The 26663-nt window shown below is 41.4% G+C and overlaps 1 protein-coding gene and 1 pseudogene across 1 annotated transcript; one reads left to right on the top strand and one right to left on the bottom strand.

Annotated features, from left to right (window-relative positions):
- Positions 1-1760: 1760 nt before the first annotated feature.
- On the bottom strand, positions 1761-2329 carry LOC129515022 (olfactory receptor 2L5-like; annotated as a pseudogene).
- Positions 2330-25693: 23364 nt separating this feature from the next.
- On the top strand, positions 25694-25979 carry LOC129515046 (transcription elongation factor 1 homolog). The gene has a single exon (XM_055333753.1). It carries the CDS (start codon positions 25728-25730, stop codon positions 25977-25979), a length of 252 nt encoding a protein of 83 aa, XP_055189728.1. The 5' UTR covers positions 25694-25727.
- Positions 25980-26663: the final 684 nt, after the last annotated feature.

Raw genomic sequence — 26663 nt, 5'->3', positions numbered from 1 at the left:
ATATCAGTTATATGTGGAATTTAAGAAAAAAAAACAGATGAATAGGACAGGGAAGGGGTGAATGAAGAAAGGAGAGAGGCAAAGTAACCATAAGAGACTGTTTTTTGGGCAGCACTAGTGGCTCAGTGGTTTAGCACTGCCTTCAGCCCAGGACATGATTCTGGAGACCCGGGATTGAGTCCTGCATTGGGCTCCCTGTATGGAGCCTGCTTCTCCCTCTGCCTCTCTCTCTATGTGTGTCTCTCATGAATTGATAAGTAAAATTTATTATTAAAAAATGAGACTCTGTTTTTTGTTTTCATTTTTGAAAGAGAGAGAGAGAGAAAGAAAGCATAATCGGGGGAGAGGCAGAGAGGGGGAAGAGAGAGAGAGAGAGAGAGAGAGAGAGAGAGAGAGAGAGAGAATCTTAAGCAGGTTCCTTGCTCAGTTGCAGCAGCACAATGCAAAGCTCAATCTCATGACCCTGAGATCATAACCAGGGTTGAAATCAAGATGCAGACATTTAACTTTCTGAGCCACCCAGGTACTCCACCATAAGAGACTCTTAAAGAACAAACTGAGGATTGATGGAAGGGGGTGGGTGTGGGATGGGCTATACGAGTGATGGGTATTAAGGAGGGTATTTGTATGATGAGCACTGATGATGTATGCAAGTGAGGAATCACTAAATTCAACTCCAGAAACCAATATTACATGTATATTAACTAAAATTAACATTAAGAAAACAAATTTTAAAAAAGGAAGAAAGAAAAGAAGAGATAAATTTATTATGAGACAGAAAAGGCTTGGATGGAGTTTTAATACCTCAAGTTACAGGAAAAGTGGTGAGATCAAGGTAAGATATTGTTATAAGAACAAGGAAGGAATATTTCACTGGGATGATTTGAAGATTTGGAGAATGTGAATAAAGATTTTCAATTTGGATACATAAAGATCAACTTCTTCAATAAACTGATTACATTTTTATTACCTTTTTTGAATCATCTCTTGGGCCATTGAATTTATTTTTTCCAAGGACACTTATTTACTGTATTTTTATATTCTTTTTTTATTGGATTCAGGGATTCATCAGTTGCATATAACACCCAGTGCTCATTCCATCATATGCCCTCCTTAGTGCTCATCACCCAGTTACCCTATCCCTCTAACCACCTCTGCAGCAGCAACCCTGTATGTTTCCTAGAGTTCAATGTCTCTTACAGTTTGCATCACTCTCAATTTTCCTCTTATTTTATTTTTCCTTTCCTTCCCCTATGTTCATTTGTTTTTTTTTCTTAAATGCTAAAATGAGTGAAATCATATGATATTTGATTTCTCTGATTCAGTTATTTTAATAGTTCCATCCATGTCATTACAAATGGCAAGATTTTGTTTTGATGTCTGAGTATATATATTTGTAATCTCACATGTTATTTAGCTATTCATCAGTTGAACATCTGGGCTCTTACCATATTTTGGCTATTATCCTACTTACAGTATTGCTTAGGTACTTGAATTATTGAGAAGATCTGTGGCCTTTAGACTTCAAGTGGCAGTTAGTAAATTATTTGTAATAAAAAGAAAGTGAAAAAAAATTGCGACAAAAAAGATAAACTGGGAATATATATATATATATTTTTTTCAAATCTCTATTATTTTAACTTTCTAGATTAATGTAATTCCTTTCTTCAATCTTGGAATTACATTGTTATTAAGGAGTATACAAGATGAAATGAACATAATTCCTATATGAATTAATACAGCAGAATTGGTGAGATTGGCTACATTTCTACAGAGCAGAATCTGAGAATCACTCTTCTCAGGGCCCCCATCACCTTCTTGTTTCTCAGGCTGTAGATGGGATTGAACACTGGGGTCAGCATGGTGTAGAAGACAGCTAAGACCTTGTCCTCTTTGGAGATAGGAGGAATCTTGGGCGTAAATAAGTGTAAGCAAAGGGTGCATAGTAGAAAGTCACCACAGTGAGGTGGGTGCTGCAGGTGGAATAGGTATTTTTCCTCCCTTCTGTGGACTGCATGCGGCAGATGGCAAGGAGAACACATCCATAGGAACATGCAATGTCAGTGAAAGGAAAATCAAGTAAAAGTGTGTGCTCACAAACACTGTGTACTCATAAACACAGATGTCTATGCAGGCCAGAGTTAACATCCCTAGAACATCACAGAAGAAGTGGTTGATGGTTCTGGATTGACAGTAAGGTATATTGAAGGCATAAACCGTGTGGGCATAAGAGTTAATAGAACCCATTATCCAAGATGCTTTTATCATCAGCGCACACACTTTTGTTCATACAAATGGGATAGTGATGAGGACAGCAAATAGCTAGCATACACTGTGATATTAGTATCAGGTGTACAATATAGTGATTCAATACTTCCTACAAAACCTGATGCTCATCTCAAAGGTGCACTCCTTTATTCCCATCACATATTTCACCCATCCCCCCACCAACCTCCCCTCTGGGAATCCATTGTTATCCATAGTTAGAAGTCAGTTTCTTGGTTTACCTCATTTTCTTTTTTGGCTTATGATTTTTAGTTTTGTTTCTTAAATTCCACATATGAGTGAAAACTTTTATTTAAAACTTTCCAATTTGAGATCAGTGTGTGAATTTAATCACATATATTAATCAACTCTCCCTCTTAAAAACCAAATATTATGCTGATAAAAATATGTCAAAATAGAACAAGTGTCAAAGGGCATAGTGAGAGATTAAATATCACTGGGTGTTATGCTATATGTTGGCAAATTGAACTCCAATAAAAAAATCTAAAAAAAAGAATATAAGAAATAACGAAAGGGACCATAAGGGAAAGGAAGGACACTGAGTGGGGAAAAACTAGGAAGACAAACCATGAGAGACTTCTAACTCTGGGACACAAACAAAGAGTTGCAGAAGGGGAGGAGGGTGGGGGGATGGGGTAACTAGGTGATGGGCACTAAGGAGGGCACATGATGAGATGAACACTGGATGTTATACTATACATTGGCAAATTGAATTTAAATAAAAATTATTAAAAATAAGAAAAAATATTTCATGACCCTTTGAATAAATGAATTTAGATCAAGTCACTTAAGCGTGAAGAAATAACTTAAAGTCTAGGACTCTCATTGAGGTGGGAAGAGAAATTCTCAACTGACATCATAAGTGAACAAGCTCCACACAGTATGTAGTATTTTAGTCTTAAATATTTTCTAGATCCAAATGATACCAGACTGTTAGCAATTCTCCAAATGAAACAGGATTATTCATACATATCTGCACACACAGGAAGACATATTTTCACACTCACATACAAATACAAAATGAGCTAAATTTTTAGGAAAATGCAGAAATATTTTAATAGGATTTGTATGTACAAAGAAGCTTGAAATGTCATTAATTTACAATATATACGTCATTAAATAAATAAAAGTGATGTCAGGTAAAAAGAAAGACTCTTGCAAATCTATATATCTATCTACCTAAATTCTTATGTATATGATAAAAAGATTAAGAGGAAGCTTGTTATTAATACTTATTCCTTAATTTTTAGACTGTGCACAGGAATGGGTGAGAGGGAGAGAGAGGGAGCACACTTACTGCTGAGTGGATATCCTGTGTGGGGCTCAACATGGACATATATTTCAAGACCCTGAGCTCATGATCTGGGTTGAAACCAAGGATCAAATGCTTAACTGACTGAGCTACCCAGGCATACCATGGATTAAGGAAAGATTGTCATTTTGTTAAGTTTGGAGAGCTGGAGAGGAGGGGCAAGACGGCGGAAGAGTAGGGTCCCAAATCACCTGTCCCCACCAAATTACCTAGATAACCTTCAAATCATCCTGAAAATCTACGAATTCAGTCTGAGATTTGAAGAGAGAACAGCTGGAATGCTACAGTGAGAAGAGTTCGTGCTTCTATCAAGGTAGGAAGACGGGGAAAAAGAAATAAAGAAACAAAAGGCCTCCAAGGGGGAGGGGACCCGCGAGGAGCTGGGCTAAGGCCGGGGCAAGTGTCCCCAGGACAGGAGAGCCCCGTCCCGGAGAAGCAGGAGCTGCACCAACCTTCCCAGGCCGAAAGGTGCCGGCAGGGAGTTAGAGCAGGACCCAGGAGGGCGGGGATGCCCTCGGGCTCCCGGGGACACTAACAGACACCTGCGCCCCGGGAGAGTGCGCCGAGCTCCCTAAGGGCTGCAGCGCGCACGGCGGGACCCGGAGCAGCTCGGAGGGGCTCGGGCGGCGGCTCCGCGGAGGGGGCTGCGGGGCGGGAGCGCGAATCCAGCAGCGCAGGCCCTGGAGCACAGGGCGCCGGGACACAGCCCAGGATCCGGCCTCCCCCCGGGACAGGCAGAGGCCGGGAGGGCCCAGGACAGTGAGGACGCTCCTGCCCGAGCTGAGCAGATCAGCGGCCCCGCCCCGGAGCCTCCAGGCCCTGCAGACGGAGAGCTCCGGAGTTACTGCGGGAGCTGACTCCAGGTCTCCAGAGCTGGCTGCCGCCACTGGGGTTGTTCCTCCTGGGGCCTCACCAGGTAAACAACCCCCACTGAGCCCTGCACCAGGCAGGGACAGAGCAGCTCCCCCAAGTGCTAACACCTGAAAATCAGCACAACAGGCCCCTCCCCCAGAAGACCAGCTAGACGGACAAGTTCCAGGGAAAGTCAAAGGACTTGCAGTATACAGAATCAGAGGATATTCCTCCGTGGTTTTTTTTATTATTATTATTATTTCTGTTTGCTTCCCAAGCCCCCTTGTTCCCCTTTCTTTCTTATTCTTTCTCTTTTTCGTCTCTCTTTTTTTCATTTTCTATTCCTTTTTTCTTTATTCTTTTTCTCTTTTCTTTCCTTCTTTCTCTCCTCTCTTTTATCCTTTTCCCAATACAACTTGCTTTTGGCCACTCTTCACTGAGCAAAATGACTAGAAGGAAAACCTCACCTCAAAAGAAAGAATCAGAAACAGTCCTCTCTCCCACAGAGTTACAAACTTTGGATTACAATTAAATGTCAGAAAGCCAATTCAGAAGCACTATTATAAAGCTACTGGTGGCTCTAGAAAAAATCATAAAGGACTCAAGAGACTTCATGACTTCAGAATTTACATCTAATCAGCAAGAAATTAAAAAATCAATAGAATGAGATGCAATCCAAACTAGAAGTCCTAACGACGAGGGTTAACAAGGTGGAAGAATGAGTGAGTGACATAGAAGACAAGTTGATGGCAAAGAGAGAAACTGAGGAAAAAAGAGACAATTAAAAGACCATGAGGATAGATTAAGGGAAATAAATGACAGTCTGAGGAAGAAAAACCTACGTTTAATTGGGGTTACCAAGGGCGCCAAAAGGGACAGAGGTCCAGAATATGTATTTAAACAAATGATAGCTGAAAACTTTCCTAATCTAGGAAGGGAAACAGGCATTCACATCCAGGAAATAGAGAGATCCCCCCTAAAATCAATAAAAACCGTTCAACACCTCGACATTTAATAGTGAAGTTTGCAAATTCCAAAGATAAAGAGAAGATCCTTAAAACAACAAGGGACAAGAAATCTCTAACTTTTATGGGGAGAAATATTAGATTAACAGCAGACCTCTCCACAGAGGCTGGCAGGATGTATTCAGGGTCCTAAATGATAAAAACATGCAGCCAAGAATACTATATCCAGCAAGGCTCTCATTCAGAATGGAAGGAGAGATAAAGAGCTTCCAAGACAGGCAGGATCTGAAAGAATATGTGATCACCAAACCAGCTGTGCAAGAAATTTTAAGGGGACTCTTAAAATTCCTCTTTAAGAATAAGTCCAATGGAACAATTCACAAATACAGGGACTGAATAGATATCATGATGACACTAAACTCATATCTTTCAAGTAACTCTGAACATGAATGGGATTAATGACCCCATCCACAGGTGCAGGGTTTCAGACTGCATAAAAAAGCAGGACCCATCTATTTGCTGTCTACAAGTGACTCATTCTAGACATGAGGACACCTATAGCCTGAAAATAAAAGGTTGGAGAACCATTTACCATTCAAATGTTCCTCAAAAGAAACAGGGGTAGCCATCCTTATATCATATAAACTAAAATTTACCCCTACATCTGTAGTGAGAGATGAAGAGAGATTCTATATGATACTTAAAGGATGTATCCAACAAGAGGACTTAACAATCAATATATATGCCCTGAATGTGGGAGCTGCCAAATATATCAATCAGTTAATAACCAAAGTTAAGACATACTTAGATAATAATACACTTATACTTGGTGACTTCAATGTAGCGCTACCTACACTCAATAGGTTTTTCTAAGCACAACATCTCCAAAGAAATGAGAGCTTTAAATGATACACTGGACCAGATGGATTTCACAGATATCTACAGAACTTTACATCCAAACTCAACTGAATACACATTCTTCTCAAGTGCACATGGAACTTTCTCCACAATAGACCACATACTGGGTCACAAATCAGGTCTTAACACATGGAGCTTAAGGACCATATTGATAAAAGATGAACGGGTCAACCAGGAAATTAAGAAAGAATTAAAAAGTTTAATGGAAACTAACGAGAATGAAGATACAACTGTTCAAAATCTTTGGGATACATCGAAAGCAGTCATGACGGGGAAATACATCACAATACAAGCATCCATCCAAAAATTGGAAAGAACTCAAATACAAAAGCTAACCTTACATCTAAAGGAGCTGGAGAAAAAACAGCAAATAGGTCCTACACCCAGCAGAAGAAAGTTAATAAAGATTCAAGCAGAACTCAATTAAATCGAGACCAGAAGAACTGTGGAACAAATCAACAAAACCAGGAGTTGGTTCTTTGAAAGAATTAATAACATAGATAAACCATTAGCCAGCCTTATTAAAAAGAAGAGAGAAAAGACTCAAATTAATAAAGTCATGAATGAGAAAGGAGAGATCACCACCAATACCAAGGAAATACAAACAATCTTAAAAAACTTATTATCAGCAGCTATACACAATAAATTAGGCAATCTGGAAGAAATGGACGCATTTCTGGAAAGCCACAGACTACCAAAACTGGAACTTGAAGAAATAGAAAACTTGAACAGGCCAATAACCAGGGAGGAAATTGAAGCAGCCATCAACAACCTCCCAAGACACAAAACCAGGGCCAGATGGCTTTCCTGGGGAATTTTATGAAACTTTTAAAGAAGAAACCATAATACCTATTCAACTAAATCTGTTCAGAAAGATAGAAAGAGATGGAGTACTTCCAAACTCATTCTATGAGGCCAGCATCACCTTAATCCCCAAATCAAAGACCCAACCAAAAAGGAGAATCATAGACCAATATCCCTGATGAACACGGATGCAAAAATTCTCATAAAGATACTAGCCAATAGGATACAACAATACATTAAGAAGATTATTCACCATTACCAATTAGGATTTATCCCCGGGATGCAACGCTGCTTCAACACTCATAAAACAATCAATGTGATTTGTCATATCAGCAAGAGACAAAACAAGAACCATAGGATCCTCTCAATAGATGCAGTGGAAGGATTTGACAAAATACAGCATCCATTCCTGATCAAAACTCTTCAGGGTGTAGGGATAGAGAGAACATTCCTCGACATCTTAAAACCCATCTACGAAAAGCCCACAGCAAATATCATTCTCAATGGGGAAGCACTGGGAGCCTTTCTCGTAACATCAGGAACAAGACAGGGATGTCCACTGTCACCACTGCTATTCAACATAGTACTGGAAGTCCTAGCCTCAGCAATCAGACAACAAAAAGACTTTAAAGGCATTCAAATTGGCAAAGAAGAAGTCAAACTCTCCCTCTTCACTGATGACATGATACTCTACATATAAATCCCAAAAGCCTCCACCCCAAGACTGCTTGAACTCATACATCAATTCAGCTGTGTAGCAGGATACAAAATCAGTACCCAGAAATCAGTGGCATTTCTAGACACTAACAATGAGACTGAAGAAAGAGAAATTAAGGAGTCAATCCCATTTACAATTGCACCCAAAAGCATAAGATAACTAGGAATAAACCTAATGAAAGAGGGAAAGGATCTATACCCTAAAAACTAAAGAACACTTCTGAAAGAAATTGAGGAAGACACAAAGAGATGGAAAAAAAATTCCATGCTCATGGATTGGCAGAATTAATATTGTGAGAATGTCATTGTTACCCAGGGCAATGTACACATTTAATGAAATCCCTATCAAAATACCATGGACTTTCTTCAGAGAGTTGGGACAAAGCATTTTAAGATTTGTGTGGAATTAGTAAAGACTCCGAATTGCCAGGGGAATGTTATTATTATTATTATTATTATTATTATTATTATTATTATTTTTTTTTTTGCCAGGGGAATATTAAAAAAGAAAACCATACTTGGGTACATCACAATGCTAGATTTCAGGCTGTACTACAAAGCTGTGGTCATCAAGACAGTGTGGTACTGGCACAAAAACAGGCACATAGATCAATGGAACAGAATAGAGAATCCAGAAGTGGACCCTCAAGTTTATGGTCAAATGATATTCGACAAAGGAGGAAAGACTATCCACTGGAAGAAAGACAGTCTCTTCAATAAGTGGTGCTGGGAAAATTGGACATCCACATGCAGAAGAATGAAACTGGACCACTCACTTACACCATACACAAGGTAAACTCAAAATGGATGAAAGATCTAAATGCAAGACTAGATTCCATCAAAGTCCTAGAGCAGAACACAGGCAACACCCTTTTTGAACTCGGCCACAGTAACTTCTTGCAGGATACATCCAGGAAGGCAAGAGAAACAAAAGCAAAAATGAACTATTTAGACTTCCTCAAGATAAGAAGCTTTTGCACAGCCATGGATACCGTCAGAAAACTCAAAGACAACCCACAGAATGGGAGAAGATATTTGCAAATGACCTGTCAGACAAAGGGCTTGTTTCCAAGATCTATAAAGAACTTATTAAACTCAACAGCAAAGAAACAAACAATCCAATCATGAAATGGGAAAAAGACATGAACAGTTTTTCACAGAGCAAGACATAGACATGTCCAACAAGCACATGAGAAAATGGTCTGCATCACTTGCCATCAGGGAAATACAAATCAAAACCACAATGAGATACCACCTCACACCCATGAGAATGGGGAAAATTAACAAGGCAGCAAACCACAAATGTTGGGGAGGATGTGGATAAAGGGGAACCCTCCTGCACTCTTGGTGGGAATGTGAACTGGTCTGCAGCCACTCTGGAAAAGTGTGTGGAGGTTCCTCAAATAGTTAAAAATAGACCTGCCCTATGACCCAGCAATTGCACTGTTGGGGATTTACCCCAAAGATACAGATGCAATGAAACGCCGGGACACCTGCACCCCGATGTTTCTAGCAGCAATGTCCACAATAGCCAAACTGTGGAAGGAGCCTCAGTATCCATTGAAAGATGAATGGATAAAGAAGATGTGGTTTATGTATACAATGGAATATTCCTTAGCCATTGGAAATGACAAATACCCACCATTTGGTTCAATGTGGATGGAACTGGAGGGTATTATGCTGAGTGAAATAAGTCAATCAGAGAAGGACAAACATTATATGGTCCTTCATTTGGGGAATATAAAAAATAGTGAAAGGGAATAATGGGGAAATGGGCAAAAATGATTGGGAAATATCAGAATGGGAGACAGATCATGAGAGATTCGTAACTCTGGGAAATTAACTAGGGGTGCTGGAAGGGAGGTAGGTGGCAGGTGGGGCTGATGGGGTGATGGGTACTGAGGGGGCTCTTGATGGGATGAGCACTGGATGTTATTCTATATGTTGGCAAATTGAACAGCAATAAAGATAAAAATATAAAAAAGTTGATAATGTTGCTACAGTCTTCTTGATGCCTTTAATCCTTTTATTTAGTACTTTTTGTCATTTGCATAAATGCCTACAAATGCAGTGACTGGATCATGAGGCCATTGTACTTTTAATTTTTTAGGAACCTCCATGAAGTTCTACAGTGGCTACACATTTTACATCCCCACAAACAGTGCAAAAATTTCTCTTTTCTCCATATCCTCTCCAATTTTGCTGTTTCCTTGTATTTTTGATTTAAGCTATTCTGACAGATGTGAGGTGATCTCTCATTGTAGTTTTGATTTGTATTTCCCTGATGATCAGTGATGGTGTATATCTTTTCATGTGGCCTTTAAGTGTCTGAATGTCTTCTTTGTGAATATGTATATTTACCTTTTCTGCTCATTTTTATTGAATTACTAGTTTTCTGGAGGTTGAATTTCGTAATTTCAGATTTTTATGGATACTGTGTTTTTATATGAGATATGTCATTTACTTCACCCTATCTAATAGTTATCCTTCAGGGGTTTTGTTTTGTTTTGTGTTTGTTCACATAACTGTGTGGAAGTTCTTTGCCTTGGGATTCCCAATAGTTTATTTTTGCTTTTGTTTCCTTTGACTCAGGAAACATATCTAGTAAGAATTTGCTACTGTTGGTGTCAACAAGGCTACTGCCTGTGCCCTTTTTTAGGATTTTATTGTCTCCTATATGTCATTTATTTCTTACTTTCATTTGAATTCTGTTTTTTTATATTAAGGGAGATAGCTTTAAGAAAGTTATGAAATTTCACAAGTGAGTTAGAAGAGCATAACATAAGGCAGAAAACTGCCTCTAAGGTGAAAAGCCTTATGTGCCTCAGGCAAAATCCTCAAGATTGGTCAGGAACATACCGACACACTTAAAATCTAACCTCTGATTAGAATGCATGCTTGGTAGCTAAGTCATCAGAGATTGTATTCACTACTAGATGAATGCCTGCCAACTATTGTTAGCTAAACTTAGTGTGTTTGTTAATTATTGCCTTCTGATCTTTGCTTAAACACATACCTCTGATTCTGTCAGGAAACCTGAGTGAATAAAAGTAATGAAAAAGCCCTGCTCAGGGTTCTTGTCCATTCCTGACTTTAGTTCCTGTAGTTGTCACTGCTGCCTTCAGTCCCTTGCTGGACAAGGAGGACTCCTGGCTTCCAAGATATTGCTTCAGAAAGTAGCAAATTTTCATTTTTTTGTATGCTGATGTCACTTTTCCCAATATCATTTGTTGAAGGATTGCATTTTTTTTTTTTTTTTGGATACTCTTTCCTACTTTGTCACAGATTCATTGCCTCTATACTTGTGGGTTGATTTTCTGGTTTTCTTTTCTGTCCCATTGATCTATGCATCTGAAACTGGACCACTTTCTTACAACATACACACAAAAAATTCAAAATAAATGAAATATGTAAATTTAAACCAGGAAACCATCAAAATCAAAGCGAACAGAGGCAGCAACCTTTTTTTTATCTTAGTCACAGCAACATCTCACTAGACTAACTTCCAGAGGTAAGGGAAACAAAAACAAAAATGAACTATTGGGAGTTCATTAAGATAAAAAAATCTTTTGCATAGTGAAAGAAACAATTAACAAAACTAAAAGGCAACCTAACGAATGGGAGAAGATATATGCAAATGATATATCATATAAAGGTTTAATATAAACCTATAAAGAAATTACTAAACTCAATACTCCCCTAAAAAAATTCCAAGTAAGAAATGGTCAGAAGACAAGAATAGACATTTTTCCAAAAAAAACATCCAGATGACTTACAGACACATGAAAAGATGCCCGACATCACTGAACATCAGGGAAATACAAATGAAAATCACAATGAGATACCATCTCACACTTGTCAGAATGACTAAAATAAACAACATAGGAAAAAACAGATGTTAGTGGGGATACAGAGAAAGAGGAACCCTCTTGCACTTGGGTGGAAATGCAAACTGGTGCCACCACTCTGGAGAACACTATGGAGAGTTCTCAGAAAATTAAACATAAAAATAAATACCTTATAATCCTATAGTTGCACTACTAGGTATTTACTCAAGGGAAAAAATCAGTAGGGCCTATGCACCCTGATGTTTATGGCAGCATATCACAATAACGAAACTATAGAAAAGGCCTAAATGTCATTTAACTGACTAATAAGTAAGGAAGAGTGATATATTTATTCATCACACACACACACACACACACACACACACACACACACACACACAGGCAAAGACAAGAACCCTTGTGTGTGATATACATGTCACCATAATTATTCATTTTTAAAATATTTTATTGTATTTTATTTTTTATTGGAGTCCAATTTGCCAATATACAGTATAACACCCAGTGCTCATCCCGCCAAGTGCCCCCCAGTGTCCATCACCTCCAGTCACCCAAACCCCGACCCACCTCCCTTTCCACTACCTCTTGTTCATTTCCCAGTTAGGGGTCTCATGATTTGTCAACCTCACTGATATTTTCACTCCTTTCCCCTTTATTCCCTTTCACTATTTTTATATTCTCCAAATGAATGAGACCATATAATGTTTGTTCTCTCTGATTGACTTATTTCACTCAGTATAATACCCTCCAGTTCCATCCACATCAAACCAAATGGTGGGTATTTGTCATTTCTAATGGCTGAGTAATATTCCATTGTATACATAGACCACATCTTCTTTATCCATTCATCTTTTGATGGACACCGAGGCTCCTTCCACAGTTTGGCTATTGTGGACACTGCTGCTAGAAACATCGGGGTGCAGTTGTCCCAGCATTTCATTGCATCTGTATCTTTGGGGTAAATCCCCAGCAGTGCAATTGCTGGTCACAGGAAAGATCGACTTTTAACTCTTTGAGGAACCTCCACACAGTTTTCCAGAGTGGCTGCACCAGTTCACATTCCCACCAACAGTGCAAGAGGGTTCCCCTTCTCCCACATCCTTTCCAACATTTGTGGTTTCTTGTCTTGTTAATTTTCCCCATTCTCACTGGTGTGAGGTGGTATCTCATTGTGGTTCAGATGTGTATTTCCCTGATGGCCGGTGATGCGGAGCATTTTCTCATGTGCTTGTCGGCCATGTCTATGTCTTCCTCTCTGAGATTATGTTCATGTGTCTTGCCCATTTCAAGATTGTATTGTTTGTTTCCTTGCTGTTGAGTTTAATAAGTTCTTTTTAGATCTTGGATACTAGTCCTTTATCTGATAGGTCATTTGCAAATATCTTCTCCCATGGTGTAGGTTGTCTTTTAGTTTCTTTGACTACTTCTTTTGCAGGGCAGAAGCTTTTTATCTTGATTAAGTTTCAATAATTCATTTTTGCTTTCGTTTCCCTTGCCTTCATGGATGTTCCTTATAAGAAGTTGCTGTGGTCACGTTTAAAAAGGGTGTTGCCTGTGTTCTCCTCTAGGATTTTGATGGATTCTTGTCTCACATTTAGATCTTTCATCCAGTTTGAATTTATTTTGTGTATGGTGTGAAAGAATTGTCTAGTTTCATTCTTCTGCATTAAGCTGTCCAACTGTCACAGCACCATCTATTGAAGAGACTGTCTTTATTCCAGTGGATAGTCTTTCCTCCTTTGTCGAATATTAGTTGGCCATAAAGTTGAGAGTCCACTTCAGGATTCTCTATTCTGTTCCACTGACCTATGTGTCTGTTTTTGTGTCAGTACTACACTGTCTTGATGACCACAGCTTTGTAACACAACATGAAATCTGGAATTGTGATGCCCTCAGCTCTGTGTTTCTTTGTTGATATTCCCCTGGCTATTCAAGGTCTTTTCTGATTCCACACAAATCTTTTTTTTAATAAATTTTTATTTATTTATGATAGTCACACACACAGAGAGAGAGAGAGAGAGAGAGAGAGAGAGAGAGAGAGAGAGAGGCAGAGACACAGGCAGAGGGAGAAGCAGGCTCCATGCACCGGGATCCCGACGTGGATTCAATCCCGGGTCTCCAGGATCGCGCCCTGGGCCAAAGGCAGGCGCCAAACCACTGCACCACCCAGGGATCCCTGATTCCACACAAATCTTAAGCTGATTTTGTTCCAACTCTCTGAAGAAAGTCCATGGTATTTTGGTAGGGATTGCATTAAATGAGTACATTGTACTGGGTAGCATAGACATTTTCACAATTTTAATTTTTCCAATCCATGAGCACAGAATATTTTTCCGTCTCTTTGAGTTTCTTCAATGTCTTTTAGCGCTGTTCTATAGATTTTAGGGTATAGATCCTTTACCTCTTTGGTTAGGTTTATTTTTAGGTATCTTATGCTTTTTGGTGCAGTTGTAAATGGGATTGACTTCTTAATTTCTCTTTCTTTATTCTCATTGTTCGTGTATAGAAATGCCACTGATTTCAGGGCATAGATTTTATATCCTGTCACCCTGCTGAATTTCTGTATGAGTTCTTGCAATCTTGGGGTGGTCTTTTGGGTTTTCTATGCACAATATCATGTCATCTGCAAAGAGGGGGAGTTTGACTTCTTCTTTGCCAAGTTGAATGCCTTTATATATTTTTGTTGCCTGATTGCTGAGACTAGGAATTCTAGCACTCTGTTGAATAGCAGTGGTGCAAGTGGACATCCTGTTCGTGTTACTGATCTTAGGCGAAAGGCTCCCAGTGTTTTCCCATTGAAAATGATATTAGCAGTGGGCATTTTGTAGTTTGCTTTTTAGATGATGAGGAATGTTCCCTTTATCCCTACACTCTGAAGAGTTTTGATCAGGAATGTAAGTTGTATTTTGTCAAAGACTTTGTCTGCATCTATTCAGAGAATTCTATGATTCTTGTTTCTTCTCTTGTTGTTATGATCTATCACATTGATTGCTTTACAAGTGTTGAACCAGCCTTGCATCCCAGTATAATTCTTTTTGGTGAAGTCTTCGTTTTTGGAATTAAGTTGATGCTGGCTGCATAGAATGAGTTTGGAAGTACTCCATCTGTTTCTTTCTGAACAGCTTTAGTAGAATATGTATGGTTTCTTCTTTAAACGTTTGATAGGATTCCTCTGGGAAGCCATGTGGCCCTGGACTTTTGTATCTTGGGTGGTTTTGTATGACTGCTTCAATTTCCTCCCTGGTTATCAGCCTGTTCAGGTTTTCTATTTCTTCCTGTTCCAGTTTTGGTAGTTTGTGGCTTTCCAGGAATGAGTCCATTTCTTGTATATTGCCTAATTTATTGGCATATAGCTGTTCATAATAAGTTTTTAAGATCGTTTGTATTTCCTTGGTATTGGTGGTGATCTTTCCTGTCTCATTCATGATTTTATTAATTTGAGTCTTTTCTCTCTTCTTTTTAGAAGGCTGGCTAATGGTTTATCTATCTATTAATTCTTTCAAAGAACCAACTCCTGGTTTTGTTGATCGTTCCACACTTCTTCTGGTCTCCATTTCATTGAGTTCTGCTAGAATCTTTATGAACTTTCTTCTTCTGCTGGGTGTAGGATCTATTTGCTGTTTTATCTCCAGATCCTTTAAGTGCAAGGTTAGGTTTTATATTTGAGTTCTTTCCATTTTTTGGATGGATGCTTGTATTGTGATGTATTTCCTCCTCCCAACTGCTTTTGCTGTATCCCAAAGATTTTGAATGGCTGTATCTTCTCATTAGTTTCCATGAATCTTTTTACATCTTCTCTAATTTCCTGGTTGACGCTTTCATGTTTTAGCAGGATGCTATTTGACCTCCACGTGTATGAACTTCTTCCAAATTTCTTCTTGTGATTGAGGTCTAATTTCAAAGAATTATGGTTTGGAAATATGAAGGGGGATAATCCCATACTTTTGGTATCCTTTAAGACCTGATTTGTGACCCAGTATGTGGTCTATTCTGGAGAAAGTTCCATGTCCAATTGAGCAGAATGTGTATTCCGTTACATTTGCGTGGAAAGTTCTGTAAATATCTGTGAAACCTATCTGGTCCAGTGTATCATTTAAAGCTTTTGTTTCTTTGGAGATATTGTGCTTAGAAGATCTGTCAATTATAGAAAGTGCCGTGTTCCAGTCTCCCAGTATAAGTGTATTATTATCTAAGTATTTCTTCACTTTAGTTATTAATTAATTGATATACTTGGCACCTCCCATATAAGGGACATAAATATTCATGATTGTTAGGTCCTCTTGTTGGATAGATCCTTTAAGTATGATATAGTGTCCCTATTCCTCTCTTACTAAAGTGTTTGGGATAAAATTTAATTTTTCTATATGAGGATGGCTACTGATGCTTTCTTCTGAGGACGATTCATTTTTTTTAATAAATTAATTTTTATTGGTGTTCAATTTACCAAAATACAGAATAACACCCAGTTCTCATTCCGTCAACTGTCCCCCTTAGTGCCCATCACCCATTCACCCCCACCCCCTGCCCTCCTCCCCTTCCACCACCCCTAGTTCATTTCCCAGAGTTAGAAGTCTTTATGTTCTGTGTCCCTTTCTGATATTTCCCACACATTTCTTCTCCCTTCCCTTATATTCCCTTTCACTATTATTCATATTCCCCAAATGAATGAGAACATACACTGTTTGTGCTTCTCCGATTGACTTACTTCATTCAGCATAATACCCTCCAGCTCCATCCACGTTGAAGCAAATGGTGGGTATTTGTCGTTTCTAATGGCTGAGTAATATTCCATTGTATACATAAACCACATCTTCTTTATCCATTCATCTTTCGATGGGCACCGAGGCTCCTTCCACAGTTTGGCTATTGTGGACATGGCTGCTAGAAACATCGGGGTGCAGGTGTCCCGGCATTTCATTGCATCTGAATCTTTGGGGTAAATCCCTAACAGTGCAATTGCTGGGTCGTAGGGCAGATCTATTTTTAATTCTTTGAGGAACCTCACACAGTTTTCCAGAGTGGCTGCACCAGTTCAAATTCCCACAAACAGTGTAAGAGTGTTCCCTTTTCTCCACATCCTCTCCAACATTTGTTGTTTCCTGCCTTGTTAATTTTCCCCATTCTCACTGGTGTGAGGTGGCATCTCATTGTGGTTTTGATTTGTATTTCCCTGATGGCAAGTGAGGCAGAGCATTTTCTCATGTGCATGTTGGCCATGTTTATGTCTTCCTCTGTGAGATTTCTCTTCATGTCTTTTGCCCATTTCATGATTGGATTGTTTGTTTCTTTGCTGTTGAGTTTAATAAGTTCTTTATAGATTTTGGAAACTAGCCCTTTATCTGATATGTTATTTGCAAATATCTTCTCCCATTCTGTAGGTTGTCTTTGAGTTTTGTTGACTGTATCCTTTGCTGTGCAAAAGCTTCTTATCTTGATGAAGTCCCAATAGTTCATTTTTGCTTTTGTTTCTTTTGCTTTCGTGGATGTATCTTGCAAGAAGTTACTGTGGCCGAGTTCAAAAATGGTGTTGCCTGTGTTCTCCTCTAGGATTTTGATGGAATCTTGTCTCACATTTAGATCTTTCATCCATTTTGAGTTTATCTTTGTGTATGGTGAAAGAGAGTGGTCTAGTTTCATTCTTCTGCATGTGGATGTCCAATTTTCCCAGCACCATTGATTGAAGAGACTGTCTTTCTTACAGTAGATAGTCTTTCCTCCTTTATCGAATATTAGTTGACCATAAAGTTCAGGGTCCACTTCTGGGTTCTCTATTCTGTTCCATTGGTCTATGTGTCTGTTTTTGTGCCAGTACCACACTGTCTTGATGACCACCGTTTGTAGTACAACCTGAAAGCTGGCATTGTGATGCCCCTAGATATGGTTTTCTTTTTTAAAATTCCCCTGGCTATTCGGGGTCTTTTCTAATTCCACACAAATCTTAAAATAATTTGTTCTATCTCTCTAAAGAAAGTCCGTGGTCTTTTGTTAGGGATTGCATTAAACGTGTAAATTTCCCTGGGTAACATAGATATTTTCACAATATTTATTCTGCCAATCCATGAGCATGGAATATTTTTCAATCTCTTTGTGTCTTCCTCAATTTTTTTAGTAGTGTTCTATAGTTTTGAGGGATTAGATCCTTTACCTCTTTGGTTAGGTTTATCCCTAGGTATCTTATGCTTTTGGGTGCAATTGTAAATGGGATTGACTCCTTAATTTCTCTTTCTTCAGTCTCATTGTTAGTGTATAGAAATGCCATTGATTTCTGGGCATTGATTTTGTATCCTACCACGCTACCAAATTGCTGTATGAGTTCTAGCAATCTTGGGGTGGAGGCTTTTGGGTTTTCTATGTAGAGTATCATGTCATCAGCGAAGAGGGAGAATTTGACTTCTTCTTTGTCAATTTGAATGCCTTTAATGTCTTTTTGTTGTCTGATTGCTGAGGCTAAGACTTCCAATACTATGTTGAATAGCAGTGGTGAGAGTGGACATCCCTGTCTTGTTCCTGATCTTAGGGGAAAGGCCCCCAGTGCTTCCCCAATAAGAATGATATTTGCTGTGGGCTTTTCGTAGATGGCTTTTAAGAAGTCGAGGAAAGTTCCCTCTATCCCTACACTCTGAAGAGTTTTGATCAGGAATGGATGCTGTATTTTGTCAAATGCTTTCTCTGCATCTAATGAGAGGATCATATGGTTCTTGGTTTTTCTCTTGCTGATACCATGAATCACACTGATTGTTTTACGAGTGTTGAACCAGCCTTGTGTCCCGGGGATAAATCCTACTTGGTCATGGTGAATAATTTTCTTAATGTGTTGTTGGATCCTATCGGCTAGTATCTTGTTGAGAATTTTTGCATCCATGTTCATCAGAGATATTGGTCTGTAATTCTCCTTTTTGGTGGGGTCTTTGTCTGGTTTTGGAATTAAGGTGATGCTGGCCTCATAGAATGAATTTGGAAGTACTCCATCTCTTTCTATCTTTCCAAACAGCTTTAGTAGAATAGGTATGATTTCTTCTTTAAACGTTTGATAGAATTCCCCTGGGAAGCCATCTGGCCCTGGACTCCTGTGTCTTAGGAGGTTTTTGATGACTGCTTCAATTTCTTCCCTGGTTATTGGCCTGTTCAGGTTTTCTGTTTCTTCCTGTTCCAGTTTTGGTAGTTTGTGGCTTTCCAGGAATGTGTCCATTTCTTCTAGATTGCCTAATTTATTGGCGTATAGCTGTTCATAATATGTTTTTAAAATGGTTTGTATTTCCTTGGTGTTGGTAGTGATCTCTCCTTTCTCATTCATGATTTTATTAATTTGAGTCTTCTCTCTCTTCTTTTTAATAAGGTTGGCTAATGGTTTATCTATCTTATTAATTCTTTCAAAGAACGAACTCCTGATTCTGTTGATCTGTTCCACAGTTCTTCTGGTCTCAATTTCGTTGAGTTCTGCTCGAATCTTTATTAACTCTCTTCTTCTCCTGGGTGTAGGGTCCATCTTCTGTTTTTTCTCTAGCTCCTTTATGTGTAAGGTTAGCTTTTCTATTTCTGTTCTTTACGGTTTTTGAATGGATGCTTGTATTGCGATGTATTTCCCCCTCAGGACTGCTTTTGCTGCATCCCAAAGATTTTGAACAGTTGTATCTTCATTCTCATTAGTTTCCATGACTCTTTTTAATTCTTCCTTAATTTCCTGGTTGACCCTTTTATCTTTTAGCAGGATGGTCCTTAACCTCCACGTGTTTGAGGTCCTTCCAAACTTCTTCTTGTGATTGAGTTCTAATTTCAAGGCGTTATGGTCTGAGAATATGCAGGGGATGATCCCAATCTTTTGGTATCGGTTCAGACCCGATTTGTGACCCAGTATGTGGTCTATTCTGGAGAAAGTTCCATGTGCACTTGAGAAGAATGTGTATTCAGTTGAGTTTGGATGTAAAGTTCTGTAGATATCTGTGAAATCCATCTGGTCCAGTGTAACATTTAAAGCTCTCATTTCTTTGGAGATGTTGTGTTTAGAAGACCTATCAAGGGTAGAAAGAGCTAGATTGAAGTCACCAAGTATAAGGGTATTATTATCTAAGTATTTCTTCACTTTGGTTAATAATTCGTTTAAGTATTTGGCAGCTCCCACATTCGGGGCATATATATTGAAGATTGTTAAGTCCTCATCTTGGATAGATCCTTTAAGTAGGATATAGTGTCCCTCTTTGTCTCTCACTACTGTCTTCGGGGTAAATTTTAGTTTATCTGATATAAGGATGGCTACCCCTGCTTTCTTCTGAGAACCATTTGAATGGTAAATGGTTCTCCAACCTTTTATTTTCAGGTTGTAGGTGTCCTTCTGTCTAAAATGAGTCTCTTGTAGACAGCAAATAGATGGGTCCTGCTTTTTTATCCAGTCTGAAACCCTGTGCCTTTTGATGGGGTCATTAAGCCCGTTCACGTTCAGAGTTACTATTGACAGATATGAGTTTAGTGTCATCATGATATCTATTTAGTCCTTGTTTTTGTGGATTGTTCCACTGAACTTCTTCTTAAAGGGGAATTTTAAGAGTCCCCCTTAAAATTTCTTGCAGAGGTGGTTTGGAGGTCACATATTCTTTCAGTTCCTGCCTGTCTTGGCATCTCTTTATCTCTCCTTCCATTTTGAATGACAGCCTTGCTGGATAAAGTATTCTTGGTTGCATGTTCTTCTCATTTAGGACCCTGAATATATCCTGCCAGCCCTTTCTGGCCTGCCAGGTCTCCGTGGAGAGGTCTGCTGTTACCCTAATATTCCTCCCCATGAAAGTCAGGGACTTCTTGTCTCTTGCTGCTTTAAGGATCTTCTCTTTATCTTTGGAATTTGCAAGCTTCACTGTTGAACGGTTTTTATTGATTTTAGGGGGGGATCTCTCTATTTCCTGGATCTGAATGCCTGTTTCCTATCCCAGATTGGGAAAGTTTTCAGCTATGATTTGTTGAAATACATATTCTGTCCCTCTGGCCCTTTCGGCGCCCTCCGGAACCCCAATTAAACGTAGGTTTTTCTTCCTTAGGCTGTAATTTATTTCCCTTAATCTGTCTTCATGGTCTTTTAATTGTCTGTCTCTTTTTTCCTCAGTTTCCCTCTTTGGCATCAACTTGTCTTCTATGTCACTCACTCGTTCTTCCAACTCATTAACCCTCGTCGTTAGGACTTCTAGTTTGGATTGCATCTCATTCTATTGATTTTTAATTTCTGCCTGATTGGATCTAAATTCTGCAGTCATGAATTCTCATGAGTCCTTAATGCTTTTTTCTAGAGCCACCAGTAGTGTATAATAGTGCTTCTGAATTGGCTTTCTGACATTGAATTGTAATCCAGCTTTTGTAACTCTGTGGGAGAGAGGACTGTTTCTGATTCTTTCTTTTTAGGTGAGGTTTTCCTTTTAGTCATTTTGCTCAGTGCAGAGTGGCCAAAAACAAGTTGTATTGGGAAAAGGAGAGAAAGAGAGAGAAGGAAAGAAAAGAGAAAGAGAAAAAAGAAAAAGAAGGGAAAAAAGGGAAAAAAAGAAGAAAAAGAGAAAGAAAAAGAAAGAAAGGTGAAAAAAGGGGGGTTGGGGGAAGCAATCAGAAATCAAAAAGAAAAGAAAAAAGAAAAAAAAAACCAAAAAACACGGGGAGTATCTTCTGATTCTGTAGACTTTAAGTCTCTTGACTTCCCCTGGAACTGGTCCGTCCAGATGGTCTTCTGGGGGAGGGGCCTGCTGTGCTGATTTTCAGGTGTTAGCACTTGGGGGAGCTGTTCTGCCCCTGCCTGGTGCAGGGCTCAGCAGGGGTTGTTTGCCCCGTGAGGTCCCAGGAGGAACAGCCGCAGTGCCTATGGCAGCTCTGGAAGCCTGGATTCAGCCTCCGTAGGAACTACGGGGCTCTCCGTCCTGTCCTCAGGGCCTGGAGGCTCCGGGGCGGGGCCGCTGATGTGCTCAGCGCCGGGCAGGAGCGTCCTCGCTGTCCTGGGACCTCCCGGCCTCTGCCTGTCCCGGGGGAGGCCGTATCCTGGGCTGTGTCCCGCCGCCCTGTGCTCCGGGGCCTGCGCTGCTGGATTCGCTCCCGCCTCGCAGCCCACTCCGCGGAGCCGCCGCCCGAGCCCCTCCGAGCTGCTCCGGCCCCGCCGTGCGCGCTGCAGCCCTTAGGGAGCTCGGCGCACCCTCCCGGGGCGCAGGTGTCTGTTAGTGTCCCCGGGAGCCCGAGGGCATCCCCGCCCTCCTGGGGTCCTGCTCCAAGTCCCTGCGAGCCCCTTTCCGCCCGGGAAGTTTGGTGCAGCTCCTGCTTCCCCGGGACTTGGCTCTCCTGTTCTGGGGACACTCGCCCCGGCCTCAGCCGGGCTCCTCGCGGGGCCCCTCCCCCTCGAAGGCCTTTTGTTCCTTTATTTCTTTCCCCCGTCTTCCTACCTTGATAGAAGCGCGAACTCTTTTCACTGTAGCATTCCAGCTGGTCTCTCTTCAAATCTCAGGCCGAATTCGTAGATTTTCAGGATGATTTGAAGGTTATCTAGGTAATTTGGTGGGGACAAGTTACTTGGGGACCCTACTCTTCCGCCCTCTTGCCCCTCCTCCTTCTGAGGACAATTCAAATGGTAAATGGTTTTCCATCCTTTTATTTTCAGGCTGGAGGCTTTTTTAGGTCTCAAGTGGGCCTCTTGTAGATAGCAAATAGACGGTTCTTGCTTTTTTATCCGCGGTGAAAACCTGTGTCTTTTGATGGGGTCTTTAAGCTCATTCACGTTCAGAGTTACTATGGAAAGATATGAATTTAGTGTCATAAAACCTATTCAGTCCCTGTATTTGTGGATTGTTTCCTTGGACTTCCTCTTTCTTTTTGGAATCCCCCTTACTATTTCTTGCAGAGCTGGTTGGGTGGTCTCATATTCTTTCAGTTTCTGCCTATCTTGAAGCTCTTTATCTCTCATTCTATTCTGTATGAGAGCCTTGCTGTATAGAGTATTCTTGGCTGCATGTTTATCTCATTTAGGACCCTGAATATATCCTTCCAGCCCTTTCTGGCCTGCCAGGTCTCTGTGGAGAGGTCTGCTATTAGCCTAATACTTCTCCCCATAAAGTTTAGGGATTTCTTGTCTCTTGCTGCTTTAAGGATATTTATATTTTTGGAATTTGCAAATTTCACTATTAAATGTCGGGGTGTTGAACAGTTTTTATTGATTTTAGAGGGGTGGATCTATCTTCTGGATCTGAGTGCCTGTTTCCTTCCCCAAATTAGGGAAGTTCTCAGCTATGATTTGCTCAAATACACTTTTTGGTCCTCTGTCCCTCTCGGTGCCTTCTGGAACCCCAATTCAACATAGATTTTTCCTTCTGAGGCTGTCATTTATTTTCCTTAACCTTTTCTCATTATCCTTTAATTGTTTTTCTCTTTTTTACTCATTTCCTTCCTTGGCATCAACTTGTCTTCTATGTCACTCACTTGTCCCTCTACCTCATTAACCCTCCTCTTTAGGACCCCCAGTTTGGATGCCATCTCATTTAATTGATATTTATTTTTTACCTGATTACATCTAAATTCTGCCATCATGAAGTCTCTTGATTCCTTTATGCTTTTTCCAAAGCCTCCAGTAGCTTTATAATTGTGCTTCTGAATTGGCTTTCTGACATTGAGTTGTAATCCAAATTCTGTATCTCTGTGGGAGAGGACTGTTTCTGATTCTTTCTTTTGTGGTGACTTCTTTTTCTAGTCATTTTGCTCAGTGCAGAGTGGCTAAAAACAAATTGTATTAGAAAAAAGGAAGGAAGAAGGGGAAAACATAAAATGGGGGGAAACAAGCAAAGAAAAAATAGAAAACAAACAATAGGGAGGGGTATCCTATGATTCTATATACTGTAAATCCCTCGACTTCCCCTGGAACTTTGCATTGCTGCTTGGTCAATAACTTGCTTTCCCCTGTGCTCCCAGCTGGTGTTCTGGGGGAGGGGCCTGCTGTGCTGATTTTTAGGTGTGTGCGCCCATGGGAGCTGCCCTGACCCCTGCCTGGTCCACAGTTCAGTGGGAGCTGTTTATCCTGTGAGGCCCCTGCTCCCTGGCGGCCCTGGCCTGTCCCAGGCACAAGGTGACACAAAGGGAGGAACAACAACAGTGGCGGTGGGCAGCTCTCCAGCCCTAGAGTCAGCTTCAGTAATAACTACCACAGCTCTGAGTCTGCAGGGGCCCCAACGTTCTGGGGGCGGGGAGCACTGATCTACAGAGTTCGGGGGTGCCCTGGGAAGCAGTGTCCTCACTGTCCTGTGTCCTCCTGGCCTCCACCTGTCCCAGTGGGAGCACTGGATCCTGAACTGTGTTCCCTGGCACCGTGGGTTCCAGGGCCTGCACTGCTGGAATCATGCTTCTGGGGCTGTGGAGCCCCCTCTGCGTGGATCCACCACCTGAGCTGCTCTCAGGGCCGTGCAGGCCTCTCCACGGGGAGCCGCCACGTGAGCTGCTGCCTGGGATGCTCCCTATGCCCCACCAGGTACGAGATCCAGCCCTTTAGGGAGCTCGGCCCTTGGTGTGTGGCATGCTCTTCCTCAGGGCGCACTTCCTCTGTTAGTGACCCTAGGAACCTGGGGGCTCCACTGCCCCTCCTGGGATCGTGCCCAAGTTCCTGCAAGCATCTTTCCATCAGGGAAGATTGGTAAATTTTTTGCTTCTCTGGGACTTGGCTTTTCTCTCCTGGGGGCACTCACCATTTGGCCTTTGCCTGGCTCTTAGAGGGGCCCCTCCCCCACTCGATGCTTGCTTATTATTTATTTATTTATTTATTTATTTATTTATTTATTTATCTGTCTTCCTACCTTGATAGAAGTGTGAACTCTTCTCACTGTAGCATACTAGCTGTTCTCTCTTTAAATCTCAGGCTGTATTGTAGGTTTTCAGATTGATTTGAAAGTTTCCTAGGTAAGTTGGTGGGGACAGGTGATTTCGGGATCCTACTCTCCGCCATCTTGTCCAGCCCCCCAATTTTTTTTTTTAAGAACATAGCATGAGCAGTGGGAAGGGGCAGAGGAGAAGGTGAGAGAGAATCTTAAGCAGGTCATTGCTTAGCACAAGTGCCCAATGCAAGGTTCAATCTCACAACCCTGAGATCATGACCAGAGTTGAAATCAAGATTAAAGTGTTTGATTGACTGAGCCACCCAGATGCCCCTCCATCACAGACTCTTAAAGAACAGGGATGCCTGGGTGGCTCAGCTGTTGAGCCACTGCCTTTGGCTCAGGGCATGATCCTAGACTCTCAGGATCGAGTCTCACATTGGCCTTCCTGCATGGAGCCTGCTTCTCCCTCTGCCTTATCTCTGCCTCTCTCTCTGTGTCTCTCATGAATAAATAAAATCTTTTAAAAAATAAAACTAAAGAACAATCTGAGGATTGATGGAGGGAGGTGTATGAGGGTCAGGCTAGATGAGTGATGGGTATTAAGGTGGGTACTGTTATGCCCAAGATTGTGAATCTGAGAAACCACCAAGGAGCCAACACCGATGCAAACACACGAGGGTTTATTTACAATCTCGAGCTTGGGTCCAAGTGTACCCAACACAGCGGAGCAGAGACTTGGACCCCGAGACTAAGAGGTGTAGCAGCTTTATAGGGACCAGTGGCCAATGGGATTGTAACTTATGCAGAAAGTTGCACAGTCATGCTGGTCCACAAGCAGGTGGCCAATTGAATTACATTTTACTCTACAGTATCCATTTGAGCTAGCTTATTATTTTGGTCAGAATCGGTGCGCAGTTTTGGCAGGCACAAGGCGGGGTTACATTTTTATGAGCCGATTTCCGATTAGGGTGTGCCTAGCGGCTTGACTAGGGTGGGGCAGCACCTTAAGCAGTTAGCAGGTCCTGTGGGGGTCATACAGGAGGTGGCGGGTGCAGCACAAAATGGAGTTAGTCCTGCTCTGCTTGTCCAGAGGCAGGGGATTTTTGTTAAATTTCCTGGGTCCCACAGGTACTTGTATGATGAGAACTGAAGGCTGTCTCCCGGGTGAACTAGGCCGTCGCAACGAGGGGGGAGGAGTGTTTGTCCTCCTACAGACATGGGGCGCAGAAAGTCCAAACGGAAGCCACCCCCCAAAAATAAGATGACCGGCACCTTAGAGACCCAGTTCACCTGCCCCTTCGGCAACCACGAGAAGTCTTGTGAAGTAAAGATGGATCGTGCCCGCAACGCCGGAGTCATCTCTTGTACCGTGTGCCTAGAGGAATTCCAGACACCCATCACATATCTGTCAGAACCAGTGGATGTGTACAGCGATTGGATAGATGCCTGCGAGGCAGCCAGTCAGTAGCAATGCAGAGGACCCACTCCCTTGGTGGTGCCGCCTGCAGTGGACCTGCCCCGCTGGCTACCAGTACAGAGACATTCCAGGGTCCAGGGTGTGGGTCTAGGGCCTTCACGGCCCTCCGTGTGGATGGTGTGGGTGTGGGTGTGAGTGTGTACGGCTGCGAGTGTGGCCATGTCAACATGCTTGTGGGCACCGACTGGAGGTGAGGTGGGCCCCCCCGGGGGCCTGAAGTGCTTCACTTGGCTCTGAAAGCCTTTTACTTGCTTGCTCCTCCTCGGAGCCTGTGTCCTGACATTCTGGACAAAGCCAAGGCCAGCAGAGGCTGCCTCGGGTTTCTCCAGCCTCCTCACCCACCTCACCAGCACCTTGCCCATTTGAACTGGACTTCCCTCCCTCTTCCCCTGCCTTCCAAGGCCTGTGGCCTGAGATTCAGAGCCACAGTCCCACAGTCCCCTTGGGCCCTAGCAGAACAACCCCTTTCCCATTTAGTTGCTTTTGTAGAGGAGGAAGGGGCGGGGCCTGGGATAGCTGTCAATCACCAGCCCTTAAATAAAGCAGCCGATGAAAAAAAATTGAGAAATGAATGTTGTGTCAAATAATGAATCACTGAATTCAGCTCCAGAATCCAATATTACATCGTATGCTAACTAAAATTAAAATTAAGAAAAATGAAAAAAAGAAGGAAAA

Source organism: Nyctereutes procyonoides, unplaced genomic scaffold (genome assembly GCF_905146905.1).
Source record: "Nyctereutes procyonoides isolate TBG_1078 unplaced genomic scaffold, NYPRO_anot_genome, whole genome shotgun sequence".
In the NCBI taxonomy this organism is placed as follows: Eukaryota; Metazoa; Chordata; class Mammalia; order Carnivora; family Canidae; genus Nyctereutes; species Nyctereutes procyonoides.
The sequence above is the reverse complement of the archived record's forward strand: the minus strand, read 5'-3'. Positions and strand labels throughout refer to the sequence as shown.

What these genes read in the sequence shown, in the direction of transcription:
- LOC129515046 (XM_055333753.1), top strand. Translation starts at nt 25,728, where the DNA reads ATGGGGCGCAGAAAGTCCAAACGGAAGCCACCCCCCAAAAATAAGATG.